The sequence below is a fragment of the Zootoca vivipara genome, chromosome 11, assembly GCF_965207765.1.
Source record: "Zootoca vivipara chromosome 11, rZooViv2.hap1.1, whole genome shotgun sequence".
Lineage (NCBI taxonomy): Eukaryota > Metazoa > Chordata > Lepidosauria > Squamata > Lacertidae > Zootoca > Zootoca vivipara.
In genome coordinates this window covers 10035204-10061074 of record NC_142594.1, presented here as the reverse complement: position 1 = coordinate 10061074, position 25871 = coordinate 10035204, and the positions used below count along the sequence as shown (strand labels likewise).

Below are 25871 nucleotides of genomic sequence, written 5' to 3'. Positions count from 1 at the left end.
GGGTGCCACTGGCATTATAAGTAAGAGAACAAGGGAGGCGTTCACTGTGAGTTCTGGCACCTCTTTTTCTAGAAAAACAGCACTGGTAGTGTTACTAATGTCCCTCTATCCCACTGATTTCTTTTCTTTTCTGCAGTTCCACAAAGAAGCTAACGGTGCAACACAGAATGGTTGTACATGAAACTCTTTGTGGCGAGATTATTATTTTAAAAAAAGTACCACATGGTAGTATTTATGGAATGTACTGCTCCAGTGCTGAGGACTACTCTAATGCTGACCAAGATAATGGATTTCCAGCTCTGTGTAGCAAATGTGCCATCAGACAAATAAGGTTATTCTAGGGTTATAGTGAACCCACCCTGCTTCACTGAAAATGGAACTTTTCTCTGTGCAGTATTCAAATACGGGGGTGGGGATGTACGCATGAGTTGCCAGCCTCACAAGTTTGTCTACAGCTGCTACAATAACTGAGGAACCTGATTAGGACTTGCAATCCTACTCCCCACCTATCTAGGAGTAAACCACACTGAATTAAATAGGATTTACTTCTGAGTAGAAAGGGTTAGGTTCATGCAAGCAATATTCTAGCCAGTTGCTCAGTTCGGATCTCGCGCCCACCCTCCCCTTTAGGTCATCTTTGATATGTTTTTGACCTTGCTATGGACCAGGGGCCTGGTAGGAATTTTTATCCATTTGGCAAATTGGCACCAGCCTCTTGGTTTTTCGCCTACCTCGTAGCAATTTGTCACAACTTTCTGGTATTGGCAGTTAGGCATTGGAATGTGTGTACTGTGTGGGAGGATAGGCTGTGGCCATCACCTATCCCTCCTCTTTTGGGAATTCCGTTAAAGGGATCCAGCGGTCGTGGATCCTGTCTGATGCCCTGCTGGTGGCTAGGGCCATGGCACGACCCCCAATGACACCAGGGGAAGCTTCCGGTTGTATTTTCATCAACAGCTCCTCCCACTGGTTGTTAACCCTCAAGTGACTCCCCGCTGAGCAGGGTGGAGTCACAAATTGATTGTTTTATCCAATGCCTAAGCCAATACCACTCACATAATGTAACCAATAAAGTTGTGGCCTTATTTTGCCCATTAACCTAAAATAATGTGTCTTTGTGTCTTATTTAACCATACGCGGGTGGCGGGTCCTCGACTCACAAAAGTGATTCTGCCCATCAGGATTCTGGACACACAGTGAGAATCAAAGTCAGCAAAGATACTCGGTTTTCCTTCCATTCTATATCCAGGGAAGAGGGAGGAAAAAGGAATTCTGTAGTTGCTTCCTTTGTCAATTATAGCAATTGTCTGGGGTTGATAACATTACCCTAGCTGGTGTGGAAGGTGTATGTGGAATCTTAACTGATTTAAGCGACTGCTTTTCTGGGACTTGGTATTTCCATCTCTGTTACTGGAAAATAAACTCTGCATAGCAGGGAATAACAGAAATAGCTTTAGGCTTCTTAAAAGTGCAGTGGGTCATTCCCAGTGTCCTCACTTTACGCAGCCTGGTTCTAAGATATATATATCTATATAACCCCACATTACTACTATGGGGTGGTTGGAAATCATTCTGTCAAAAACCACCACATTTTATGTTGCCATTTTGGATAAATTCAAACCAGAAGACTAGAAACTCTTATGAAAATATTTTATTGTTGCAGTGTTGATCTATTATTATGCAAAGACTCGCCTTATAAAAGCCAGAAAAGCCAGCAGCTGTTACGGTAATTTAAAAAAAAGAAGTGCAAAATACAGGCAGTTTCCAGAATTATGAACAATACAAATTCCTGCAGCAATGATGATTACGCACTTTGATATTATCTGGACAGAAACAGAGGTCGTTTCCACACCAGAGCCCTTTAGCACTGCTAAGGCACTGCAAAAATGGAGTCATCTTTACTGTCCAGCAACAAGCCGATCAAATGTACAGGCTAGCAAGAAAGGGAATGTCCCTCTCTCGGAAATCCTGGTATGAACTGGAAAAAGGATTTCCCAGAATTTGCAGTTATCATAACAGGCACTCAAGTTTCCCTATGAATCCACCTGGGTAGTTACACAGACAATGATATGTTGGCCATGCAATGCTTGTCTCCTAAGGGCCATGGTTCACATTATGACTTGAGCAGATTATGCTATGCCAAGTCCTCTAACATGTAAAAAGAAAAGAAAAATTGAGCAAAGGTGTTGTCAAAATGGTAAAAGAGGCAGACAATCAGCTTCAGAACAAGATCCAAGAACTGGACCCTATACTGGAGTTGGTTTCATGTGTCCTTGTTTGTTTGTTTGTTTGTTTGTTTGTTTGTTTGTTTGTTTTTGAAATTTGCACTTGAAAGGCCACAGAGGAGCACTACTGTGTGGAACAGTAACAAATACCTCAGCTGCAGCACATGACAGATAGATATATCTGAGAGAGACTTATTCCGGAAACAGGGCATTCTGTGTCTAGACAAGGGTATTGTTTCACAGTCAGTCAGGCAATAAGGCAGTCTGGAACCACCTAAAATAAACCCCAGTTTACACACGACTGTATTCAATATGCTTACTGGATGCGCAGCCACATATACTACCCACTTAAACACTAAGGGAATACTAAAATTCCATCCCATGCCACTAACTTTCCCCCAACACACACACACACACACACTCTTCAGATTGGCACAGCATTGTACTTTGAAACTAGATGAGGGGCCATCAGTCTTTTGGGATCAGTGCGCTGTGAGCGCCAGTCAGAAAATGCATCCCACTCAACATGGCCACTGTGGGAGGCATGACGTAATAATACATGAGGCAGTGCAGTCGTGGCAGTTCCCCCCATAATTCTACTTCCATACAGTATTGGAAAACCTGTAGCCTGGCTTTATTTATTTATTAAATTTATACACCTGAGGATCGCAGGGCGGTTTACAATGTAAAAACACAAAGATGCATACCATTGTAACAAACAAAAACAACAACCCCCTCACAGTTTAAAAGGCTGTAGATTTAATTAGCCAAAGGCCTGGGAGAAGAGAATGCTTTCGCCAGCACCTAAACGAAGGTGCCCGGCGAGCCTCCCTGGGGAGGGCATTCCACAAGCAGAGAGCCACCACATAAAAGGTCCGTGCTCGTCTTGCTGCCCTCCAGACGTCTTGGAAGATGAGAAACACAAAGAAGGACCTCAGATGATGATCGCAAATGGTGGGTTGGCTCATATGATGAATTTCTGCCTGCCATGCAGCTGTTAAAGGCGCTGTTTTCACCCAATGCCAACCCTAAACCAAATCGACACGAGATAATATCACCAAGGCAACTATCCGTAAACAAACAATAAACGTCCACAAAAATGGCAAAAGTAGTTTCTTTCCCAAATCAGTTTTCTCTTAAACAATAGCAAACACAGTAGATGGACTCTTTATTACTGTGTTTGCAATTGTTCAAGAAAGAATCAATTTTGGAAAGAGAAGAAGTGAGCACTGAACCACTGACATATATTACAAGTGAACTCTTTATTTACGGCGACTGCTATTGTTTAAGATAAAACTGATTTGGGAAAGAAACTACTCTCGCCATTTTTATGGGCCTCTTATTGTTTGTTTACAGATAGTTGCCTTGGTGATATTATCTTGCGTCAATTGCAGTAGTCACTGTATCACCACCCTGTTCATTGCTTTATTGTTAAACCCTAAACCAAAGCCTAGGCTGTCCCATTAAATACTGAGCTACTTTTGCGTAGACATGGATACCACTGTGGTATAAGTTAACTATACAGTGAATCCCTAAGGAATGCCTGCTCTTTAGCTCCTGCACAGCAAGTGACACGAAAAGTTTTCACATTCACATTTTGGGGCGAGGGGGGATCCTTTAACATCCACCCACATTTATTCGGTGGTGATATTTGCAGAAAATAACTTCTAGGGACTGGTCTCAGACAAATCCACCACAGGAATGATGCATCCTAGTTTGCTCAGGAAAACAGAAGGGGAAATGGCAGAGATACTAAGCACGAGAAAATAAAGACATAAGCAGGAAAAGTACATCAAAGCAGAGGAGGAAACAGCAGCTCTTTAGGACTCCGGGGGTTCCTATAACCTGATATCCAAACAACTCATTATCACAGCTCTGACTTCACTCAGTGGCAGCGAGGCAGGCTCATTTCACAGAAGGGGGATATTCACATATTGCTTCATGAGTTTTGTTCTAGGAGGGCTACAGACTTAATTTTTTTAAAAAAAAACAAAAGCTTGGGGTCTGGGGTGCCAATAAAAGCTATTCCAAGTGCAATAGTTTCTATGGGTACCATATTGGCAACCCTCATTTTATAACTTTATAATATTTTCAATTTTGGAAGTGGGGCCCAAATTTTGTGGCAGAATTTAATTTGAGTGATTAAAACCAGCTGCTGCCCAAATGTTGAAGGCTCACCACCCACAGCCCGACTCCTATGAAATGCCAAGTGTTTCTTATGCATATTATTTTAAATGTGGGAAAAATTGGTAAAATATATTAATTGTAACACAAAATGGTGGTCAAATGAGCCCTTAAAAAGTTTTGTTCACTTTCATGTAGTAAAAGTCGTTCACGCCTTTCACAACTTCCATCAAGTTATAAATCTAAGCATTACTGGTCTGACTGCAAAGGCAATAGGCAAAATTGCAGCACCCCAAAATTCATAAGGAAAAAAGATCTGATTCTGATACGTGTTCAACAATTTATTAAACAAACTGATTGCCTGTTTGTTTGTCGAAACCCTTTGGCATGCATAGGAATATTTTTTTGTTATTGTTGCAGATAAAGAAGGCATTATTTTCACTTTAAAAATAATGAATTAAATTTGACACTATCCACTGATTTTAAAAACACTGATTTCCACACTCAACAACCAATAGCATTGGAAATGAAGGATCTGCAGAATAAACTAAGTTAAGAGGCATTCTAATACAATCATATATGGTTCGGCCATAAATCTTTAGTGAACAGTTTCTCGGTACTGCTTTCATAGTGAAGTGTTGCATTGAGAATGTGTTTGTCTACAAACTCTACAAAACATTTCTGAGCGCCACATGGAGACTTCTCCAGCTCCAGAACTGTAACGTTGTTTAGAAAGGATGAAACAAGGATGTTGCTTGGAACAAATAGTGTTAGTTGAGGTCCACGGGTTGGCCAATACCGTCCTAAGTTAAAGCCATTGATCCAGATTTGTCCCTGCAAAGAAACAAACCATTAGAAGAAACAGACTCCAGAAATCTGACAAACCTGACAGCCTTAACTGAGAATTCAGTGCCTTCTTTAAAAATTCATTTTGCACTGCACTGACACAAGTGTGGCATTAAAAGGGCTCTGCTATAATGAATGTTAGCAGAATAGCTTTGTCCATTCCATCTTTAGACATCAGTATTCAAGCCTGCAGAATAAACCCCTCAGGCCAAAAAGAAAAGAATGGCATCCAAGCTTCCTCAGACAAGGAAGCCCCCCTCCTTGACCAATAGCAGGTTGTGGATATTTCATAAGCCTTGTAAACAGCATTTTGGGACAAGCTCTAAGCAACAGAGGTACCTCCTGTTGCTGTCTGCGGACTTACCTTTACCTCAAAGGCCCTCAGAATCTGCCTGAGCTTACTCCAGCCTTGTCCGCACAGGATCAAGATCAGACACGGTCTATGTCACCTCCTTCAATTTCATTTTGTTTTGAAAGGTGGACTTTGCTGCACAAATACTGCAGCACCAGATATGTACCGCTGTCTCACTCACAGACACCCTCACTTCCAAGTTGAGCATGTGGATAAACTACATAATACAGCTCTCCCCCAACTCTCTTTCAAATCATGGATTCTCTGAACCAAATCCGAACAAGATCCAAAACTCTTCGAATAACTGGCACGTGAGAGAAAGCATGATGCTCGTTACATTAAATTAGTAGACATGAGCATATAAATGTGACTCAGATTGGATTACTGTAATGCACTCGACATGGGAGATGCCTTGGAAGAGTCTTCAGAAACTGCAGCTGGTTCACAATGCAGCAGCCAGATATTTGACAGGTACCGGCTTAAAATAATAAATACCCCAATTGTTGGCATCCATCTGTCTCGAGAGACAATGGAGTGCACCTCCGGGGGCTGAAGTCAAATTGCTGTGCTAGCAGCACTGAAGTGACCTTCCCGGGGTGCAAGCTTCCAGAGCATCTGGAGGTCTTGGGCTGCCCAGATGAAAATATCCCCCTCTTGGCTTCGCTGATGGCGTCCAAGGGAAAGCAGAGGAATAGGTTTGGCACCAACTTGGCTGCAGGAATTGCCAGAAGGAGGCGAACAAGGCACCATCCAAGGGTGTTAGGGACTCCACTCCAGATTTGTGTAGATTCACAGTGGTACCTTGGTTCTCAAAATTAACCTGTTCCTGAAGTCTATTTGACTTCCGAAATGTTCTAAAACCAAGTCACGGTTTCTGATCGGTGCTGCAGGTGCCCTGGAAACAATAGCCGACAGCTGCATCAGACTTCCGAAAAGCGTTCGAAAACCAGAACACTTACTTTCTGGGCTTTCGGCGTTTGGGAACCAAGGCATTTGAAAACCAAGGTTCCACTGTCCTCCTTAGTCTTTTCTGCTACCAAAGATATCCCGCGAGGCAACAGAGCTTCTGGCTCTTGAGTTTTCCTTCTCCTAGATGGGCTACCTTCCCTGGTTGGCGAGCCCCATCTGCCCCGCAAAATACCCCAATAATGTTTAGGTAAAATGTGAAGTGGGGAGGAAATATGGAGTCATGCTTGGCATGGTCTAAAAATTTATCCCACTGGTGAACTTATGCTACACATGTACCTCTGCAAAATGCACACACATTTTTGTTTCCAAAACCACTCTGCCCAAACATTTAATTTGTACATTTTAAGAGCCAAGTTGTTAGGTGTGTAGCTCTGGGCTGAGATAGTTATCAGTTACGTCCCACAAGGTGCTAATGGGTTTCAGCCTCAGAAACACCCTTATCTAAAGCATCTCTGGCTGTGGTTTGCTTTGCCAAGGCTTAAAATGAACAACTCTCTCTTCTGCAGGAAGAGGTTTTCTGAGGGAAATATTTAACAGCGCCAGCTTTTATTTCTGTATTCAAGGCTAAAGTATGTTGCATTCTGTGCTATGCATTTGGCACACAATGCTACCAAAAAAAGCAAAAATAAAAACCACAGCTACACAAGTCATAAGAATAGCTGGTGTGTAAAAGAAAAAACAACACAGCCATTTAAAAGCCAATCTACCTACAGGAGAAAAATTCTTTAAAGCTAAAGAGTCTCAGTTGGAGTCTCAGTTAACATATCTGCTACAAGACAGCGACTCTAGCAGAACACTGCTAGTAGCAAGATATTTGGTTACAGTTCTCTCATACAAAAGGAAAAATGGTTTACTTCATGATTATTGAAAATCTGTTTTATTACCCGATTTATAGTGGAAATTGTTGAAACAAATGTACTGTTCCATCTATTTTAGCCAAGGAATTCTTGCAAATTATATCTGCCTATATGTATTGATTTTTTAAAACTTTATTTACTCTTGCTTTATTTTAAAGCATTGTGTTGCATAAGATTATATTGTGGGCCTTTGGCCGAAATAACAATAAAGTTCAAATAAAGTTCAAAAGTTTAAAGCTAAAGTTTTTTACCAGATCGGCAGTAACAGAAGCTGCCATTCCTTGTCAGGACTGCACTTTATAGTGTTTTCCACAGCGGACCCAAAATTTCGCAGCCCTCACCTGTGTAAGGAAAAGTGGGAGCCCAGGACCATTCCCCCAAATCTAAGGGGCCCTGGGAGGTACATTTAGGAGGAGGACATTTCTAATAAAAAATTGTTCTTGTTTATAGGAATTAATAAGCTAAGCCCTGTGAACCTTTTGTAAATTGTTTGGTTTCAAATAATTACACTGACAGGGATCAAGTGTGGGAATGAGATTACAGGGAACCAAGCAAAGGGTCCTCTCAGTAGAAACTTCCTCCCATCAGATGTCAAGGAAATAAACAACTATCTGAGTTTTAGAAGACATCTGAAAGCAGCCATGTATAGGGGAGTTTTTAATGTTTGATGTCTTATTGTGCTTTAATTTGTTGGAAGCTGCCCAGAGTGGCTGGGGCAACCCAGCCAGAAGTCCAGCATATGAATAAAGTTGTTGTTGTTGTTGTTAAAAAAACAAGCTTTCCCAACTGGAGGAAAAGGCCTCTTGCCTTAGATGTCCATTTTGTGTTGCTTTTATATCTAGCTGCAGGGAGTGGGAGGTGAAGGTTGGTACTGCTTTTAATAATGACCATGCCTAAAATTAGGGGGCACGGAGTGTGGAATTACAATACAGTAGTACCTTGGTTCTCAAACGCAATTCATTCTGGGAATCAGTTCGACTCCTGAGATGTTCAAAAAACAAGGCGCAGCTTCCAATTGGCTGCAGGAGCTTCCTGCACTCAAGCGGATGCCATGTCGGACGTTCAGGTTCTGAAAAGCATTTGAAAACCAGAACACTTGCTTCCAGGTTTTCAGCATTCAGGAGCTGATAAGGTCCGTCAACTAAGCCATTCTCAAACCAAGGTACGGTATGATTGTAACGTTAAATTCTCCCCTTTGCCCAATTTTAGGCATCGTTAGCTGCTGCGGGCAACTGCAACCGTGGCACTTCCGCAGCTATCCCACCCTGAAAGTCTGGCTTTGCAGACCCCCTTGGCGAGGGGGAAGGAGGTGGGGAGCCTCACTTCAAGGCAGATAGGCAGAAGGGCCAGAGAAAGCCAGACATGGCAATTGGCGAGCCGAGAGGGATGCCCCTTTGCCACACCTGAAGCAGTCATTCCAGTTTGCCCAATGGAAGGTCTGGCCCTGATCAGCTCTGTCATCAAACTCTGACTCACAGCTTCTCACTATATCTTTTAAGAACTTTTTGTTAAGTAACAGGGCCTTGAAGTTAGCAACCATATTTACCGAACTTTCCGTGAAAGAAAGGGAGGGGAAAGTACCTTTGTCCACCCAGGAAATGCTATATACGTATCCTGAGGTAAGTCAGGGATTCCACTAGGAATAGAAAAACTGCCAGTATAAAAAGAAGGTTCTTCATTGCTTGATCCGTTTCCACCAGGCGTCTCGTTCTTAAGGCCCTGGCTCACGGCTGTGTCTATGTCCAGGGGGTATATCTCCCAGTCAGTGAGTGTCTCATTGCGCAGAGTTAAATTTGAAACCAAGCCCTGCAAACAGATTGATCATAAATACAATCAGAGAGAGGAAAGCAGAAACAAGCCTTTAAAAAGATTCTTGCTGTTTTTAGTGTTGGCTATAAAATAACATTTTAAAAAGGAGAAATCACTTCATTCAGTAAAAGGTTGTCTTGTTTTAATCAGCCTTACAGCTGTTACTGTTTTGTTTTATTTCATTGTACTTCATGAGGGATTTCTAAACTGGGAACTCAAATTATACACTAAAAAGCAGAAATAGCCATCCTAGGGAACCTTTAGAACAAACTACAAGTTACCGTACTTCAATTTTGCAGTGTACTTCCAAAGTTATTTTCCAGCTAATTATTGCTATTCTTCAGAACTTTACAGGTCTGAATGCTGTCACCAGCTAAAAGCACAACACAACCAGGGAAGTTCTATACATGTTTACTGAAAAGCAAGTCTCAGCAATGAATTCCTTGGTTTGCTCCAGGAAATAGATGTAGAATCTAAGAAGCAACACTGTCTATCCAAAGCTGTGTCAGACCAATGATCTGAACACTCTCTTGCTGGACCCAAATGACACGCTAATACAGGTTTGTCACAAAAGCAGATCTTCCTCTTTTTTGCCATTCAACAAGAATTACAACAAAACACCTCTTCTTGCCATTCAACAAAACTCCAGGGCTATATTTGTGGCAACTTCATTTCACTTTTAAGAGCAAATTAAACCAGAAGTCAGTATCATAAACTCGGAAGCTGCTTTATTTGAATAGCAAATACAGGTGTCAAGATGAACATTCGAAAGTGACCTGCTCAAAGATCTAAAAAGAGAAGAACCAAGTTCTAAAGCTCTCAGCTCTGTACCTGAGAACTTCCTTTCTGAAGCTCCATTTTTAGAGATGTTTTGCAAGATAAATTTATCTAGGATTTGATCTCACCTTTAAACATGATGATACATAATTCTTCACATGCACAAGTTTCCACATCCTGTGTGCAAGTTTTAGACAGTAAAGAACTTCTATTTAAACCTCTTAAGAAAACTATAATAGATTGAAAAGGTTTTTCCACTGCAACACACATTGTAACATCATAGGGGGCTTACTCAAATGAAGCACCAAAGAAACTTCCAGATGCAAAAGAATTCAGCTTTGATGGGGTGTAGAAGAGGGAATTTATCGGGCAAAGAAGGAGACCTGTCCTTCTTTTGCATTTGACTGACCCACTCCCCTTCGTTGAACTAAAGACCAGTTCAGATACTTTGATTTTCTGCATCAGACCCCTCTGGCATATGGGTTCTTAAAGAGAAACCACAGTGCGAGACAGATGTTACACAAGGGTGACACTGTGGTCTAAATCACTGAGCCTCTTGGGCTTGCTGATTGGAAGGTTGGCGGTTCGAATCCCCACGGCGGGGTGAGCTCCCATTGCTCTGTCCCAGCTCCTGCCAACCTAGCAGTTCGAAAGCACACCAATGCAAGTAAATAAATAGGGACCGCTGTGGCGGGAAGGTAAACGGTGTTTCCGTGCGCTCTGGTTTCCGTCACGGTGTTCCATTGCGCCAGAAGCGGTTTAGTCATGCTTGGCCACATAACCCGGAAAGCTGTCAGTGGACAAACGCCAGCTCCCTTGGCCTGAAAGCGAGATGAGCGCCGCAATCCCATAGTCACCTTTGACTGGACTTAACCGTCCAGGGGTCCTTTACCTTTTTACCTTCCACAAGGGAAGTGGAATCTGTAGTGGCTTCAAATGACCATTGGTCATGCTGGCTGGGGATGTTGGACTGCAACATCATCTGGAGGGCCACAGGTTCCCATCCCTGCTTTACACCAGGGTTTCCCAAACTTGGGTCTCCAGCTGTTTTTGTACTGCAACTCCCACCATTCCTAGCTAGCAGCACCAGTGGTCAGGGAGGATGGGAACTGCGGTCCAAAAGCAGCTGGAGACCCGAGTTTGGGAAACCCTGCTCTATAGAATTAAACTGGTGATGTTGTTGTTGTTGTTTAGTCGTTTAGTCGTGTCCGACTCTTCGTGACCCCATGGACCATAGCACGCCAGGCACTCCTGTCTTGCACTGCCTCCCGCAGTTTGGTCAAACTCATGTTCGTAGCTTCGAGAACACTGTCCAACCATCTTGTCCTCTGTCGTCCCCTTCTCCTAGTGCCCTCAATCTTTCCCAACATCAGGGTCTTTTCCAAGGATTCTTCTCTTCTCATGAGGTGGCCAAAGTATTGGAGCCTCAGCTTCACGATCTGTCCTTCCAGGGAGCACTCAGGGCTGATTTCCTTAAGAATGGATAGGTTTGATCTTCTAGCAGTCCATGGGACTCTCAAGAGTCTCCTCCAGCACCATAATTCAAATTATGCCAAGAAAACTCCATGGACAAAGACAACAGGCAAACTGGTGATAGCTAGTAGTTATTTCTGCTACTGCAGTGGCTGGGGGGGGGGGAGAGGAATGCTGCCACAATTACAGATGTGGCTAATGGCCATTGCAGGCTACGTACATGTACAGTCAATCCACACAGAGGTTTTGTGGTTTCATGTTTTGATTATAATGTAACCTGGGTTTTTTATTGTGATATTTTTTTCTAACCTGCCCTAGAACCATTGGATGAAGGGTGGACTATAGGTGTAAGTAATAAACAACAAAACAAACAAAGGCAGCATTCACACACATTTGCAGCTCTCACATGTCTCAATAAACCATAAACTATTCCTCAATTTGAGTGAGCTGCACTTCTGCTGTGCTCCCATTGTTGAGCTGGGAGCAACACACTATGAACCCTGGGCTTAATGGGGCAAGCCAACCAGCATTTGTGGGTTCTTCCTTTCAAATATCCCATGATTTACGAATCAGACCTTGGCTCAAAGCAGGGATGAACAAAATGAGGACCATTCAGCAGTAGGTAAAGGTAAAGGTAAAGGGGCCTCTGACCATCAGGTCCAGTCGTGTCCGACTCTGGGGTTGCGGCGCTCATCTCACTCTATAGGCCGAGGGAGCCGGCGTTTGTCAGCAGACAGCTTCCGGGTCATGTGGCCAACATGACAAAGCTGCTTCTGGCGAAGCAGAGCACGGAAACACCATTTACCTTCCCGCCGGAGCGGTCCCTATTTATCTACATTGGAACCTCGGTTTATGAACACCTCGGTTTATGAATTTTCGGTTTACAAATGCCGCGGACCCATCTGGAACGGATTAATTCACTTTCCATTACTTTCAATGGGAAAGTTCGCTTCAGTTTATGAACACTTCAGTTTAAGTACTCTACGGACCGTCTGGAACAGATTAATCCACTTTCCATTACTTTCAATGGGAAAGTTCGCTTCAGTTTATGAACGCTTCAGTTTATGAACAGACTTCCGGAACCAATTGTGTTCATAAACCGAGGTACCACTGTACTTGCACTTTGATGTGCTTTCGAACTGCTAGGCGGGCAGGAGCTGGGACCGAGCAACAGGAGCTCACCCCATTGCAGGGATTTGAACTGCCGACCTTCTGATCAGCAAGCCCTATACTCTGTGGTTTAACCCACAGCGCCACCTGGGTCCCCTTTTCAGCTGTATGTACCAGCACGCTACTTGCTCGTGGTAAAGCAGACAATGTCACATACGCGAGAGATCACATGCGGAAAATAAGCACGTGTGAACTGACGCTAAGAGGAATCCTTGAGGCATTTCGCTCTTAGGCGGTCTTCAAATCAACATGGGTTCATAACGTTCCCTAAAGATTGGCATTAAGGAGCCCAGAGGTAGAAAATTATTCTGCAGCAAGTCAGTAACAACAGTGAGAATGGGAAGAATACAACCTCCCATTTTACAATCATTAGAGTGGAGAGGAAGGGCAAAGGTCCATACTCTGCCTTGTGGCTGATCTCAACAGATAGATAAATGTATATTTCTACAGGAAGCCTTTTGCACCACACCAGCAAGTCCACAGAGAAGCCCAAACTACCCAAGTAGCACTCCCACTTTCTAAAGGGAGGCTCCTTTCAAGAGGATCTTTCCTTTCAATACCCCTGAGACCTGTGGATATAGGATGGTATATAAATTTAATTTAATAAGAAGAATAAGAATAATACATTGCATGTAAAGGTTTTGCTTGCATTAGCACAAAGTCATCTATTTTGCCCTCAAAAAGCAATGAATGGGCTATGTTACATTTTGCTGTATAATTATGGAAGACGGAGATGTACCTTGAAGTCATTGTTGTATCTTCCAAAATTTACTCGCCCCATGTTTTCTACCAGCAAATCCAAATGCGCTCCAGCATTCCCGGTTATATTTAGCTCTAAGAGACTGCTTCTTTCAAGGACTCCCTGAGGAATCTGTATGAATAATATCAATACTTAAAATCAACACCTGAAACAGGGTACGGAACACAAACAACTTTAATGCATTTTACAAAGTCCCTATTTTTAGATTTTTCTGTATTTTTGCAGGCGGACTTAGTAAGAATTCAATTTCCCCCAACTGTGCTAACTCATAATTTGAATCAACAGAAATTTGTAATTCTCATTCAAAGTGATTCAAGACATTTCAGGGTTTTTTCCTCCCTGATGACAGAACAATCAGTTCCCGTGAAGTTTAAAATTTCCCCACCCTCTGTGGTCAGGAAGTCTAAATGGCTGATTTAAAGCTTGTAAGATTTGTAATGTAGTCAAGTTGGTGTTTAAACAATTCATTATTTTCTTGATGGTGTTTTTTTCCCCTTGTCTGCAAAAAAAGTTAAACACGCAGGTGAAATGTAGCATGAGAGTGAACACCTTAGATAGAATCACGTCAAAATGAATCACAAGCTAGAGAGTTGCTTCACCCAGCCCTTTTAGATACTATCCCTAGTGTATATCATGCAATTACGTGCATGTTCCTTAATTTCCCCCAATATCTTCTCCCACTCCACTACATGGTCTCCAAGGCCCAGTGCAGACATAACTTTTTCTACCATTCTTAGAATATGTGGAGAAGGTGCACTTCCCAGGCTTACACCTGCCTTCCTTTCCCCTCCATCTGAACTTCATTTCTATGTTCAGAGCCAGGCATGGTGCCACACTAAATTGGCCCTGACGCAAACGTTAACGAAGGCTAGGCTCAACTAGCTTGAAAACTCACTTCTAGCCATGACGGCAAACCGCAGATTATCTGCTTTGTGTGCCTTTGATGTGCAAGGCTAAAACTTTGTCATCAGCTCAATTCGCAGGTCACAATAAACCATGGTTTGTCCCGAATGTACGGATTCATGCTGTTCTGTTCTTCCCCAAAGGAAGCAAAGCACGATTCCTGTCCTTCTGCTACGTCAAATGCAGGAATTGTGCTTCGTTTCACTCAAACAAATCACAACTGGTAAGCAAAGAACAAACCTTGGCTAACCATTGTGGTTTTTCTGGAGTCAACCAAAACATGGGTCTTGGTTTAGACGTAATTATAAGCCAGTGATTTTGTGCCCCCCAACCACCCATATTTCAGGAAGAGAAGCAAAGCAGAAGTGAACAGCTCAGAGATGCTCAAAAGAACCAAACTCTTTCCCAAGGGATGGTGTTTTGGTCCTGACCTTGTGATGCACCTTCAAGCAGAAGGTTAGGGACAGTTCCCTTCTTCCCCTGCCCAACTCCAAGACTGGACCTAGAGAGAAGGGCAGGGGGATTGTTCATGCTGCAATACAGCATTTCTAAAGTACCTCTGAAGTGGCATGGCACTTTCAAGGCACACTAACCACTTCCAAAGCACAATCTCTACTGCGGGGGGGAACTCACTCCCACCCACACTGCCTCTCTAGCTCCAAGCTTGAGAGGAGAGCTGGGGTGTGTATTTCTCATGCTGTGCTTCTCAAGGTGCTCACAGCCCCTCAGAAGCACAGCACAGCTGTGGTGGCAACATTCTGCCACCTCGGCAGCTTCAACCCACATGGGCTTGTTCTTTTGGCATATCCTGCTCATCAAGATGGGTTGGTGTGGGAAACACACTCCTGATCATACAAGCAAAGCAAAGCAAAGCAAAGCAAAGCAAAGCAAAGCAAAGCAAAGCAAAGCAAAGCAAAGCAAAGCAAAGCAAAGCAAAGCAAAGCAAAGCAAAGCAAAGCAAAACAAAGCAAAACAAAACAAAACTCAAGCCAAAGAAACAGCTGCAGCAGTTTCCCAAACTTGGGTCTCCAGCTCTTTTTGGACTACAACTCGTACCGGTAGCTAGCAGGACCAGTGATCAAGGATGATCGGAATCATAGTCCAAAAACAGATGGTGACCCAAGTTTGGGAAACCCTGAACCACAGTATCTAGGGCCGCTGAGGTAAACAAGAAAGCTGAAAGTACTTCGCTTACCCCGTCCACAATGACATAAGCACGATCATGAACTCCATTAAGTAGTGAATACAGCGGTTCTTCAGTACAGTTTTTTGGTAGCTTAGTTCTGTATAATACATACCCAACGTACTTGAAGAAGAAAGTGGGGAGAAAGGCATTAGAAGAAAGTGTTACTTCTGAAAGGTCATAATCAGATTACAAATACCTCTAACTTAAACATTGCTATGTATTTCATGCAAGGGCTTCAAGAATTCAAGCTGAAAAATCAAAATAGATACATTAGCTACTGAACGTTCAATTATTCTGGTTAAGATTAGGTGAGTCATACTCGCTTTCAAAGTTTGTATTAGTGCTTACCTAACTGTTAAAAGGTCTTAATTACAGGGATTCATCCAATGAAATGAAAAGACGACACCTACATGGCCCAACATGGATGATCAACTTCTGGTTCAATGAGCAGGATATGCATAAGCTTCATGCGCCAGCATGTAACCTCTTTGCTCCTGCTTCACTGCTCCCTTCATGCAAGCAAGGAAACAAGCCAGCTAACCATAGCTTCCTGCTATACCTGATCAGGGAATTATGGAATTATGGTTAATGGCTTCCAAACCAGCCACGGTTTAAACAGTCTTCCAAATCCTGGTTTGTTTGGAAGCCATTAACCATTGTTTCCAGTTCTTATATATGTCGGAAGCCATGGTAAACTGTGCCTTCCAGGTTTATTTTCCCCTCCCATCACACAAGCGGGGAAAGGGGCTGCTTGACACTCAAGCATTTCTTGGCTTAATAAACTAGGTTTTCGTCGTTCATATGCAACCTGTCTTCCTATTCCCCAAACCTCCTGCTGCTTAATCTTTCTATAAATCAAGTTGCCAAACACTTTCTTAGGGACCCTCCTGTTTATTGACCATTCTCTCTTATTTGCTTACACCTCTTCCCATTAGTGATTTGCGCATTGCACATTTTTCAATGCATTCAATGCACTTTCCAAATCACAAAAGATCAGATTCCTTTTTAAAGGTGGACTAGCACTAGGGTGATAGAGCCCTTTAACCCACGTTAACTGTGCAAGTCTAAAGCCCAGGTATATCTTTGAATATCCTCTGCAAAATAGTCACAGTCTGAGGCACCCTCATACGTCCACTAAACAATCGTTCTCCATGACACATCCTCTTGTTGCCTTCACTGAAGTTCTTTTGACAGATGCTGAGCTATGTTAGATTAATAATAATAATAATAATAATACCCCGCCAATCTAGCTGGGTTTCCTCAGCTCCCAACAGAGGACTAAAATCAGAATAACACTTCAGACATTAAAAACTTCCCTAAACAGGGCTGCCTTCAGATGTCTTCTAAAAGTCAGATAGATTTGTCCTTTTGCCTCTCTTTCAACCATACATTTACCTGAAGAGATACGGTATTTATACACTGATCTGCCAGTTCCTCGTATCTGTTCTTCCCTCTCTCTGGTGCAATTATTCTCTGCATCCTCATTTCTAGTCATCCAGCTGCTCGGACCTCACACTGGTGCCCCAGGCTTAACCCGCCTTAACCGCCAAAGCCTTCTGAAAGAATTCACAGTTCTGCCTCCCAGCTAGAATTGATCAGTTCAATCCACCTGGAAGCTACAATCCTTGGAGGTTCTACTTCAGTGTTTCTCAACCAGTGTGCCTCCAGATGTTTTGGGACTACAACTCCCATCATCCCTAGCTAGCAAGACCAGTGGTCAGGAATGATGGGAGTTGTAGTCCCAAAACATCTGGAGGCACACTGGTTGAGAAACACTGTTCTACTTCATGGTTCAAGTGATGGAAAGCACAGTGTATACAAATGGAACGGTTCTTCTCAAGATGCCCACAAACATCACTGAAAGAACTACAGCAGGACAATGGGGCAAAATCCACGACTGACATAAGATAGTTCATTTGACTGGGGTGGGTGGGTTGACAATTACACACAATGTGCAAAATGCTAACTCAAAACTCTTTCACGACCAACATTTACCTGCTTCACTTGAACAAATGTCAAAGGGTAGGTGCTTTTAATTGGTCCCGATGGTGAAAGGTCTTTCAGAAGATCCCTTACGGTCCCCACCTACAATACAGAAAAATACATAAGATTGTGGGGTTTTATTATTATTAAAAAAATATAATTGTGATAAATAGAACTATTAACACTGCTATCTATTAACACTGCTTGGGAGAGGGAAAAGAAGAGAAAGTGAGGCCATTTGCTTATTGCTGCTGTCATCTTTCGTTCTCACGCAGATTCAACACAACTGCCTACCACCAGCCAGTTCCACCCCACGTTAATATGGCAACTATGCACATGGTGAGAAAATCTGCTTATCATAAAATCACTCCAAATTGTACGATCAACTTTATAGTCACCCTCATAGCATATGTGGACTTCTTATGGTTCTACGATCTTGATGACATGCGTACTTCCAAGAATTGGATTTCCCAGAAATTGCTACACCTAATGGAACATTCAACAATACCAATTTCTGAGCTCAAAATCAAACCCACAACTTAGAGGTGTGCTTATTTATTTATTTTTGCTCTACCACATTTACAAAATTGCTGAGGAAGTTTTTAAGGTTTGATGTTTTTATGTGTTTGGCGTTTTAATTTGTTGGAAGCCGCCCAGAGTGGCTGGAGCGACCCAGTCAGATGGGCGACATATAAATACTAAATTATTATTATTATTATTATTATTATTATTATTATTATTATATTATAAATGGGTATTTTAGCCTTTGGCAAAAAATTGTCCTTAATAAACACAAGGCAGAAGCACCCATCCTAGCCACATTAATCAACTATACAATATACAATATCCACCTACCTTTTTCAGTGGAACTTCTCCATAGGCAAACTTGGGGGTCGATGGAGGAATAGGGCCCTGTGGTATTGTCTTGTACTAAAACAAGAACAAGCAATTAAAAAAAGAAAAAAGCAGGCTTTGTGATTTAAAGAACCAGCTGCCTCTTTCCACAGGCACATGCATCATGTCATTGAAGAGACACTGATTTAAAGCTCTTGCACAAATGCTCCGAGGGCTTTTTTTTGTTTGTAGGGTTGGCGATTTGAATTTTTCACCAGTTTCTGCTTCTAGCACAGTTAAATGGCTGGGGAGCAAACCTTTGGGAAGTCCGCTCACCTTCCCCGGGGGGCAGTGTTGCATCCAGGTCCTCACAGTGATGCCCCCCTCACGCCAACCCCCAGCTGTGTCATGCCCCCCACCAGCCAATCAGTACTGGCAGGGGGTGTGGCTGCGGGAGATTTAAACCGAGGGGCTTCCCTCTTTCGTCTCCTTGCCGGACTTTTTCCCCTGTTTGCTTTCGGTTTTCCTCTGCTTCGTTTTGTTTCTAGTTTTCTTTAGGACTCAGAAGAATTTGCTTTTGTTTGCTGCGGCCGATCTGCCCTGCTCAACGTGGGAAAAGCCAAATAGCTGGGAAGCAGTGGTCCCTCAGCTGAGAAGTGGTGGGTGCCCACCTGCAGTTGTTTAGAAGCACAACTGGCTACAGTTGTCCTGCACAACTCCACTGAAAGAAATGGGAGCACTAGAAAAGAACTCTCCAGTAGACTGCCTTTATTGTCTGTATGAGCACCAGGCAGCAACACTTGCTCTACGTGGCATTAAAACCTACATGGAATAGATAACATACGGCTTCTCAGGACAGTCCTCTTGCACACCAAGCCACAAAGGAGTAGGTAAAGTTATGGACTGTGGGGTGTATTGAGTTTGGCAAGGGTACTCAACCCAGTCCACACAAAATCACATACAGAAAGGGGATGGTGGCCATGTATGGTCCATCTATACCTCTCCCTGATCTTATGGGCTGGTTTTTAAGACACCACCTGTGGGAATGCATGCTGAGCAAGATGGTTGTCCTTGAAAACCCAATCCCAAAACTATAAAACCGACAACAGATAACAAGCGTTGTGAAGAGATACATGGACTGTACACTAATGAAGATCTGGGCAGCTAAGAATCAAATGGAAAACAATTACAGAGGGGGAATTATTAGGTGTTTATATGCACTTATGGAGGGAAAATAAAGTTTTATTTCAGAAATAATAATTAATGATAATTAATGAACTACTGTGGATTAAAACATGGAGGAGTAATCCTCACTTGATAATATTGGAAATGTTAACTAAGGTACGAGCAGGAATTAATTAACAAATGGATAGCTGATAGATAAGGACAAAGGAAAAAAAGGAATGTGAAGTAAAAATAACTGTGAAATTTAAGCAGCAATAAGGGTTCATTGTGGGCACATCTAAGGGGGTGGGGAGTTGGGGTTTTTTTGAAAAAAATTAAATTAAGTTTGCTCAATTTGTTATGGATTTGCCAAAAACTTGGAAAATCAATAAAAAATAATTGGTAAAATTAGACTATGTTCCTAGGGCTCTACTTTCCTTAACTCTCAGATGCGTAATCAAATCTGGGAATTCCTGCTCCACTGAATCTGGACGCCACAGAGTTCAAAAACATCAAGCAGCAGCCATCATTTCCAGTCCTTGTGACACAATGGAAGCCAAGGCTAATGCAGGAAAAGATACTCTATTGATGCTTTAGGAGAAACTCACCATGGCAATGACTTCCCTAATAGCAAAGTACTTCTCCGTGAGATCTCCGGCTTCACTCAGCGGGGCGTCATAATCATAGCTAGTAGGCTGTGCTGCATAAGGCATGTTGGCTCCTGCAGGGAGGGAAATGAACACAGGAGGAAGTAGAATAATAATGTTATTGTTTATATGCTGTTCATCTGATTGGGTTGCCCCAGCCACTCTGGGCAGCTCCCAACAATACATTTGCTCTTCTCAAAACTATCCCACAGAAGGACTGTTTTTCTCAAGCCCCAACATCTGTATTGCCTAATAAAAAAGATGTGCAGATTTAGGGACATCAGCTGCATTCCTACATTTCAAAGTTGTCACCTTCCAACAGTGGACAGTGCTGACTTTTCCAGTATGGAAAGACTAAACTATGACCCAAGTATTCAGAGGCTGAATGTAAATCTGAAGGACCTCTTTCTCCCAAGTCACTGTCATAAATTAAGCTCTGAGTACCTGGCAATAAATACAGCCGTCTAACTTGTCTGGCTGTTCCTCTGTTTTATCTGACCCATAGTGTATTACTAAAAGTAGGCCATAAGACTATGATGACCCACCATGTGGGAAGACCTCCTTCAACCACTTTTGCATATAATACTTCCTTGCTCCCTCTGTTTCAAGGAACCAAGAAAAGTAGGTCCTGTTTTGCCTTCTGAGTTAGTATCCTCGAACCCTTTTTCTTTATTCCAAAGAAAATAATCCAGTACTGTACTTGAGATAACCCAAAACAGCTTAATAAAATAAAAAACAGCTATTATTATTATAAAAAAAGTGCTCGCACACAAGTAACACACACTTCTTACCATTCCAGTAACCAAAATTAGTTCCTCCTATAAACATATACCTGAAAAGAGAGGCAAATAGGCAGTCAAAAATGCTGTACTAAAAACCCAAGCTCTCATTTAAATAGATGTTGGTGAACTTACATGTTAACATTGGCCCCATGTGCCAGAATTTCACTAAGAGTCTTAGCTACAATTGATGGTGATATAACGGTGTGACGGTGGCCCCAATGATCCAACCAGCCAGTGTAGAACTCAGAATTGACCTGAAAGAAGAAATAAAACAATGGAAGAAGAGATCTAAGCAGCAGTGTGTCGGCGATCAAAGGTTTTATTTTTTTTACCACGTTCAAGCCACTCAGCAGAAAGAGAAGCTTTTGTACGTGTTTTCCAGATCAACATCTTTGAGCGAATCCAACTCAGGGTACAGTGGGGGGGGGGGAGTATTTGATCCCCTGCTAAATTTGCCCGTTTGCCCTCTGACGAAGAAATGACCAGTCCATAATTTTAATGGTAGGTTTATTGTAGCTGTGAGAGACAGAATAACAACAGGAAAAACCCCAGAAACCCAGAAGACAAAAGTCAAGAGATTGATGTGCATTATAATTATATACCGCCTCATATACAATCAAAGAAAATTTTATCAAGATGTTCCATAGGTGGTACTTAACACCAGTTAAGTTGGCAAAGATATATAAATTGAAATCCAACCTTTGTCGGAGATGTGGCAAAGAAACAGGAACAACAGTACATATGTGGTGGAGGTGTGAGGAAATTAAAAAATTCTGAACAGAAGAATTAAAGATGATGTTGGAAATATCAATAATTAAAAAAACCAGAGATATATCTCCTTGGATTGATAGGGGAAGAGATAGCATCGGGGGGGGGGGAGAATCTTCTTATATGCAAGCACAGCAGCTAGAGTAGTGGTTGCGGCTAAATGGAAATCACAAACTCCCACTTCAAGGGAGGAATGAATTTGTAAGTTAAATGAATACTTAGCTTTGGCAAAATTAACAGCTATTATAAGAAACCAATCGAATCAAAAAATTCAAAAGGAGTGGAAATGTTTTGATGAATATATGGGGAAATAGTGCTCAAAAAAAAAGATACGCTACATATCACTGTACATAAAATAGATTCTGCCAATGTAGGTATAAAGTTCATGTTAGAATCATAGAATTGTAAATAGCAAATGCAGGCAATACTAACATCATCATCATTATTATTATTATTAATAATAATAATAATAATAATATACTGCCCTATACCAGGAGCTCTCAGGGCGGTTCACAGAAAAGATTCAACATAAAAACCACAATATAAATAATCAAAATAAACAACCCAATAACACCCCCCCCAAAAAATAGCCACATTATAAAAGGGCATAGGGTGTCATTCAGATCAACCAAAGGCCTGGTTAAAAAGTAACATTTTTGCCTGGTGCCACCTGGGAGGACATTCCACAGATGAGGAGCCACTGCAGAGAAGGCTTGTTCTCATGTCGCCACCCTCCAGACCTCTCGAGGAGGAGGCACACAAAGAAGGGCCTCAGAAGATGATCTCAGGGTCCAGATAGGTTCATATGGAAGAGGCGGTCCTTGAACTTTATGCCTCATAGGATGTCGTATGTGACTGATGGTCTCTGCCCCACCCCACTCAAGTCACCATTCCGCATCAGCACCAACCTCCTGTCCATTACTTTGCATGTGACTTGAGATTGTGAACCTTGGTGCTACAGTAAAAGAGAAAGTAGATCCCTGAAGCCTGAAGACTAGTTCACTCCTATATATTGCTTTATCCAAACCAGGGTTTCCCAAACTTGGGTCTGCAGCTGTTTTTGGACTACAGTTCTCATCATCTCTGACCACTGGGTCCTGCTAGCTAGGGATGATGGGAGTTGCAGTCCAAAAACAGCTGGAGACCAAAGTTTGGGAAAACCTGACCCAAAACAATAGCAGCCTAGGCACAGAACTGTGCTTGGCTTAAGGTCACCTAGTGATCTTCATGGCTGAGCAAGCATTTGAACCTGGGTTTCCCAGGCCCAAGTCACATACTACATTGGCTCTAGATGGTCATCTGAAGCAGTCATCCCTGTGTTGATCCCAAACTCTGACCACGGCTATTCCTTCCACTCTGCCTATGTCTGCAGCATCTCACGGGATCGTGCAGAATCTGAATATTAGCCAGCTCTTTTTTGTGACAAGGAGATGAAGGAATTCAACTTCAGCTTTCTCAGACTACTTGAACCAGTTGCCCAATTGCCCAACATTTGGACCAAAGGGACCCAAGATTCCCTCAAGCTGACGATACAAAAGAATCCCATGCATTAAGCATTGTGTTTGTTTGTTTGTTTGTTTGTTTGTAGTGCCATTCTTCCTCACCCACCATAAACTTTCCCCAACTACATATGCTGAACTCCCTCGGTTAACTATCCCTGCTGCCTTGTATTTTGTCCGTAACAAGTTCTTTGGGGGCATTTGAAAGAATAACAAAACACTTAAATATGTCTATGCATCTGGTATACCTTACAGTACAGACTCTGCACCTGTGGCCAGAATGTACCTGACTCTATGGACCACATGATTCTGGAATGCCCTCTTTTTAACATCTTAAGTGATGATCCCTCGATGTCCTCTTTGTGGCTCTGGGCCCCCTCCAATAAACACCCCATGACCCAGTTTCTGCTGAGCGATGACTCTCCTGCACTTACCAGAGTTATGGTGCGATTCTTGACTAGAATTTTTGAAGTTAAATCTGGGGCAGTTGGGCCTACACAACAGTGACCGCTGAGGACTCACGATCCCTTTCCTCTCTCCCCTTTTCATTGTATGTCTCAGAATTATATTTTGTATAGATGGTTTATATGATTTTTATTGCTATATATATGCCAATAAAGGTGTTGTGTTGAATTGAACCTTACGGTACTTCAATTCAACCCATGACTGCTAACATCTTACTACAACCGCCTTTGTATTGTTATGCACTCATATCAGGAGTATTGTATGAACATAAGGGGAAGGGTTGAAATCATACCAAGGGGCCATTAGGTTCAGTGTGTCTCTGAGTTAAGAATGACGCTGTGACATTAGCACCTGCAAATAAATGAAGAAAAGAGAGTGTCAAAACTGATTCCTATGCTGCCGTTTCTCTGCTACTACAGGCCTCATCTGTAATGCACCCTGCAGCTGCCCCTGTTTAAATGGAAAAGCGTGCCTTTCTTAATGCAGAACCAACAATATTTTTCTAGAAAAAGAGGTGCCAGAACTCACCATTAATAGCTGCCTTGTTCTCTTATAATGGCAATGGCGCCCACCTGAGAAGTGCCAGAACTCAGTTCCGGCAAGTTCCGGCTGGAAAAAAAGCCCTGCGCACAACATATCTACACAAAGTCGTACATGCGGTCAACAAAGAAGCATTTTACATTTTACATTCTACACACACTGGAGAATTGCAAAAGGGAAACTAGAGTCCATCAATTATGACAGGAAACTTTGTAAAGAAAACTATGGACAGAATCTAGGTGCAAGAAGAATGAGAGGGAAGCCTGGCTATAACTATATTATTTAAAGCAAATTAAAGAAGTAGAGAAGGCTGGGAAACTATGTTAACCTAAAAAAGAACCTTGCACAATTGAAAACAACACAGACATATTTGAGGTGACTTGCTGAATAGAACACAAAAAGCACACTCATTCATAACAGGGGCATTCATTTGGGTATCTAGCCATAGGTTTATCAAGCATGGGACCTAAACAACCCTCACAAGATAAAGCTCAATGCAAAGAAACCCCCCAGAATGACACCATGTGAATAAACAGACTAGGATTATACTGGTGAAAGGCATACTATAATAATTTAACTCTGCATATTACACTGGTAGAAGACGTTTTCAAAATTCCCCAGTGTCAGAACCTCTCTCTAGAGAAACCCAAACAGCAGGACCAGCACGTCTTGCCAAAGTTGATAAACTGAATAAATAAAAGGGGGCAGGGGGCAGAGATATTAAAAATATTTAGGAAAAGCAATCCTAAAATGGAGAAACTACCATACCTGTCGTATTTTTTAATAATAATAATAATAATAATAATAATAATAATGTGCACCGATTCAAATGTGTGCAGGTGTGGACTACTTTGGTCTAATTCCAATGAAGGAAAAGCAGATGGACATCTAAATGGTGCTCAAATGTGCATTTCCCCATTATTTTCCTGATAGAAATACCACTCTTTGGGAGAAGTAGGATTGTTGTGTACAAATTCCCCATCAACTGCACAACCTAAATTTTCAGCACGCCAGTAACTGAATCCCACTAGCCTCAGTAGCTTATTACGTTCCTATAAAAATGAAATATATATACCAGTATATATCTGCCCAAATCTCTGCATCTTTACTTGGGAATCAATTCCACCGTACTTGCAAGTAAATTTCCCACAATCTTGCCTCCAGTTAGTTGCGCTGCCCAAGACAGCAACCAACCTGGTCCAAAATCCACCGTGGAATAAAGGCCTTGAAGAGTCCCACATCTCAGGTAAGACTTGTTTGCGCCATCTGTGGTGAACAACACCACCTCATCCCCCAGGTGCTGACGGAAAAGACTCTGCAGGTAACGAAGGTAATCAAAATCGCAGGCAAAGTAGCTTCCGTATTCATTTTCAACCTAAACAAAGCATACATATAAAATTAGTAAGAAAAAAAGCTGGCAACCGTCAACTACCGTGGAACTTAACCAACAAGTGGAAAGGTTATCATGTGTAGAAAAACAACAGAAGTTCAAATAATCATATTAAAAAAAACTAAAATAAGATCATATTTCCACAAATAAAACCTCTCCTGCAGGTCTTTTTGGGAATTCTGGGGGAACATTTTTCCAAAGTAACACAGTATTTATTATGATTTTCCCAATACATGCTAACCGCCTTAAATACCCTCTTTTCATAGGAAACAAAAAATCTTGACTTAAATCCATGCGAGCAGCTTAAAATACTATTCAATAACATTGCTTTTTAATACTAATTTATAG

At 42.1% G+C, this 25871-nt stretch overlaps 1 protein-coding gene and 1 long non-coding RNA gene across 2 annotated transcripts in view; one reads left to right on the top strand and one right to left on the bottom strand.

The window, feature by feature from the left end:
* Nucleotides 1-25871, top strand: part of LOC148684201 (uncharacterized) — a 380707-nt gene that overhangs the window by 307803 nt on the left and 47033 nt on the right. The window lies entirely within an intron of this gene.
* Nucleotides 1637-25871, bottom strand: part of GLB1 (galactosidase beta 1) — a 38914-nt gene continuing 14679 nt past the window's right edge. The window contains exons 6-16 of the mRNA XM_035128920.3: nucleotides 25328-25508; nucleotides 23886-23944; nucleotides 20994-21115; nucleotides 20871-20911; nucleotides 20041-20153; nucleotides 18290-18364; nucleotides 17447-17536; nucleotides 15461-15571; nucleotides 13342-13473; nucleotides 8955-9179; nucleotides 1637-5183 (exon numbers count right to left, since the gene is read on the bottom strand). Of these exons, the coding sequence (XP_034984811.1) occupies nucleotides 4923-5183; nucleotides 8955-9179; nucleotides 13342-13473; nucleotides 15461-15571; nucleotides 17447-17536; nucleotides 18290-18364; nucleotides 20041-20153; nucleotides 20871-20911; nucleotides 20994-21115; nucleotides 23886-23944; nucleotides 25328-25508 (1410 nt within the window). The 3' untranslated portion in view covers nucleotides 1637-4922. The remainder of the gene's footprint in view (nucleotides 5184-8954; nucleotides 9180-13341; nucleotides 13474-15460; nucleotides 15572-17446; nucleotides 17537-18289; nucleotides 18365-20040; nucleotides 20154-20870; nucleotides 20912-20993; nucleotides 21116-23885; nucleotides 23945-25327; nucleotides 25509-25871) is intronic.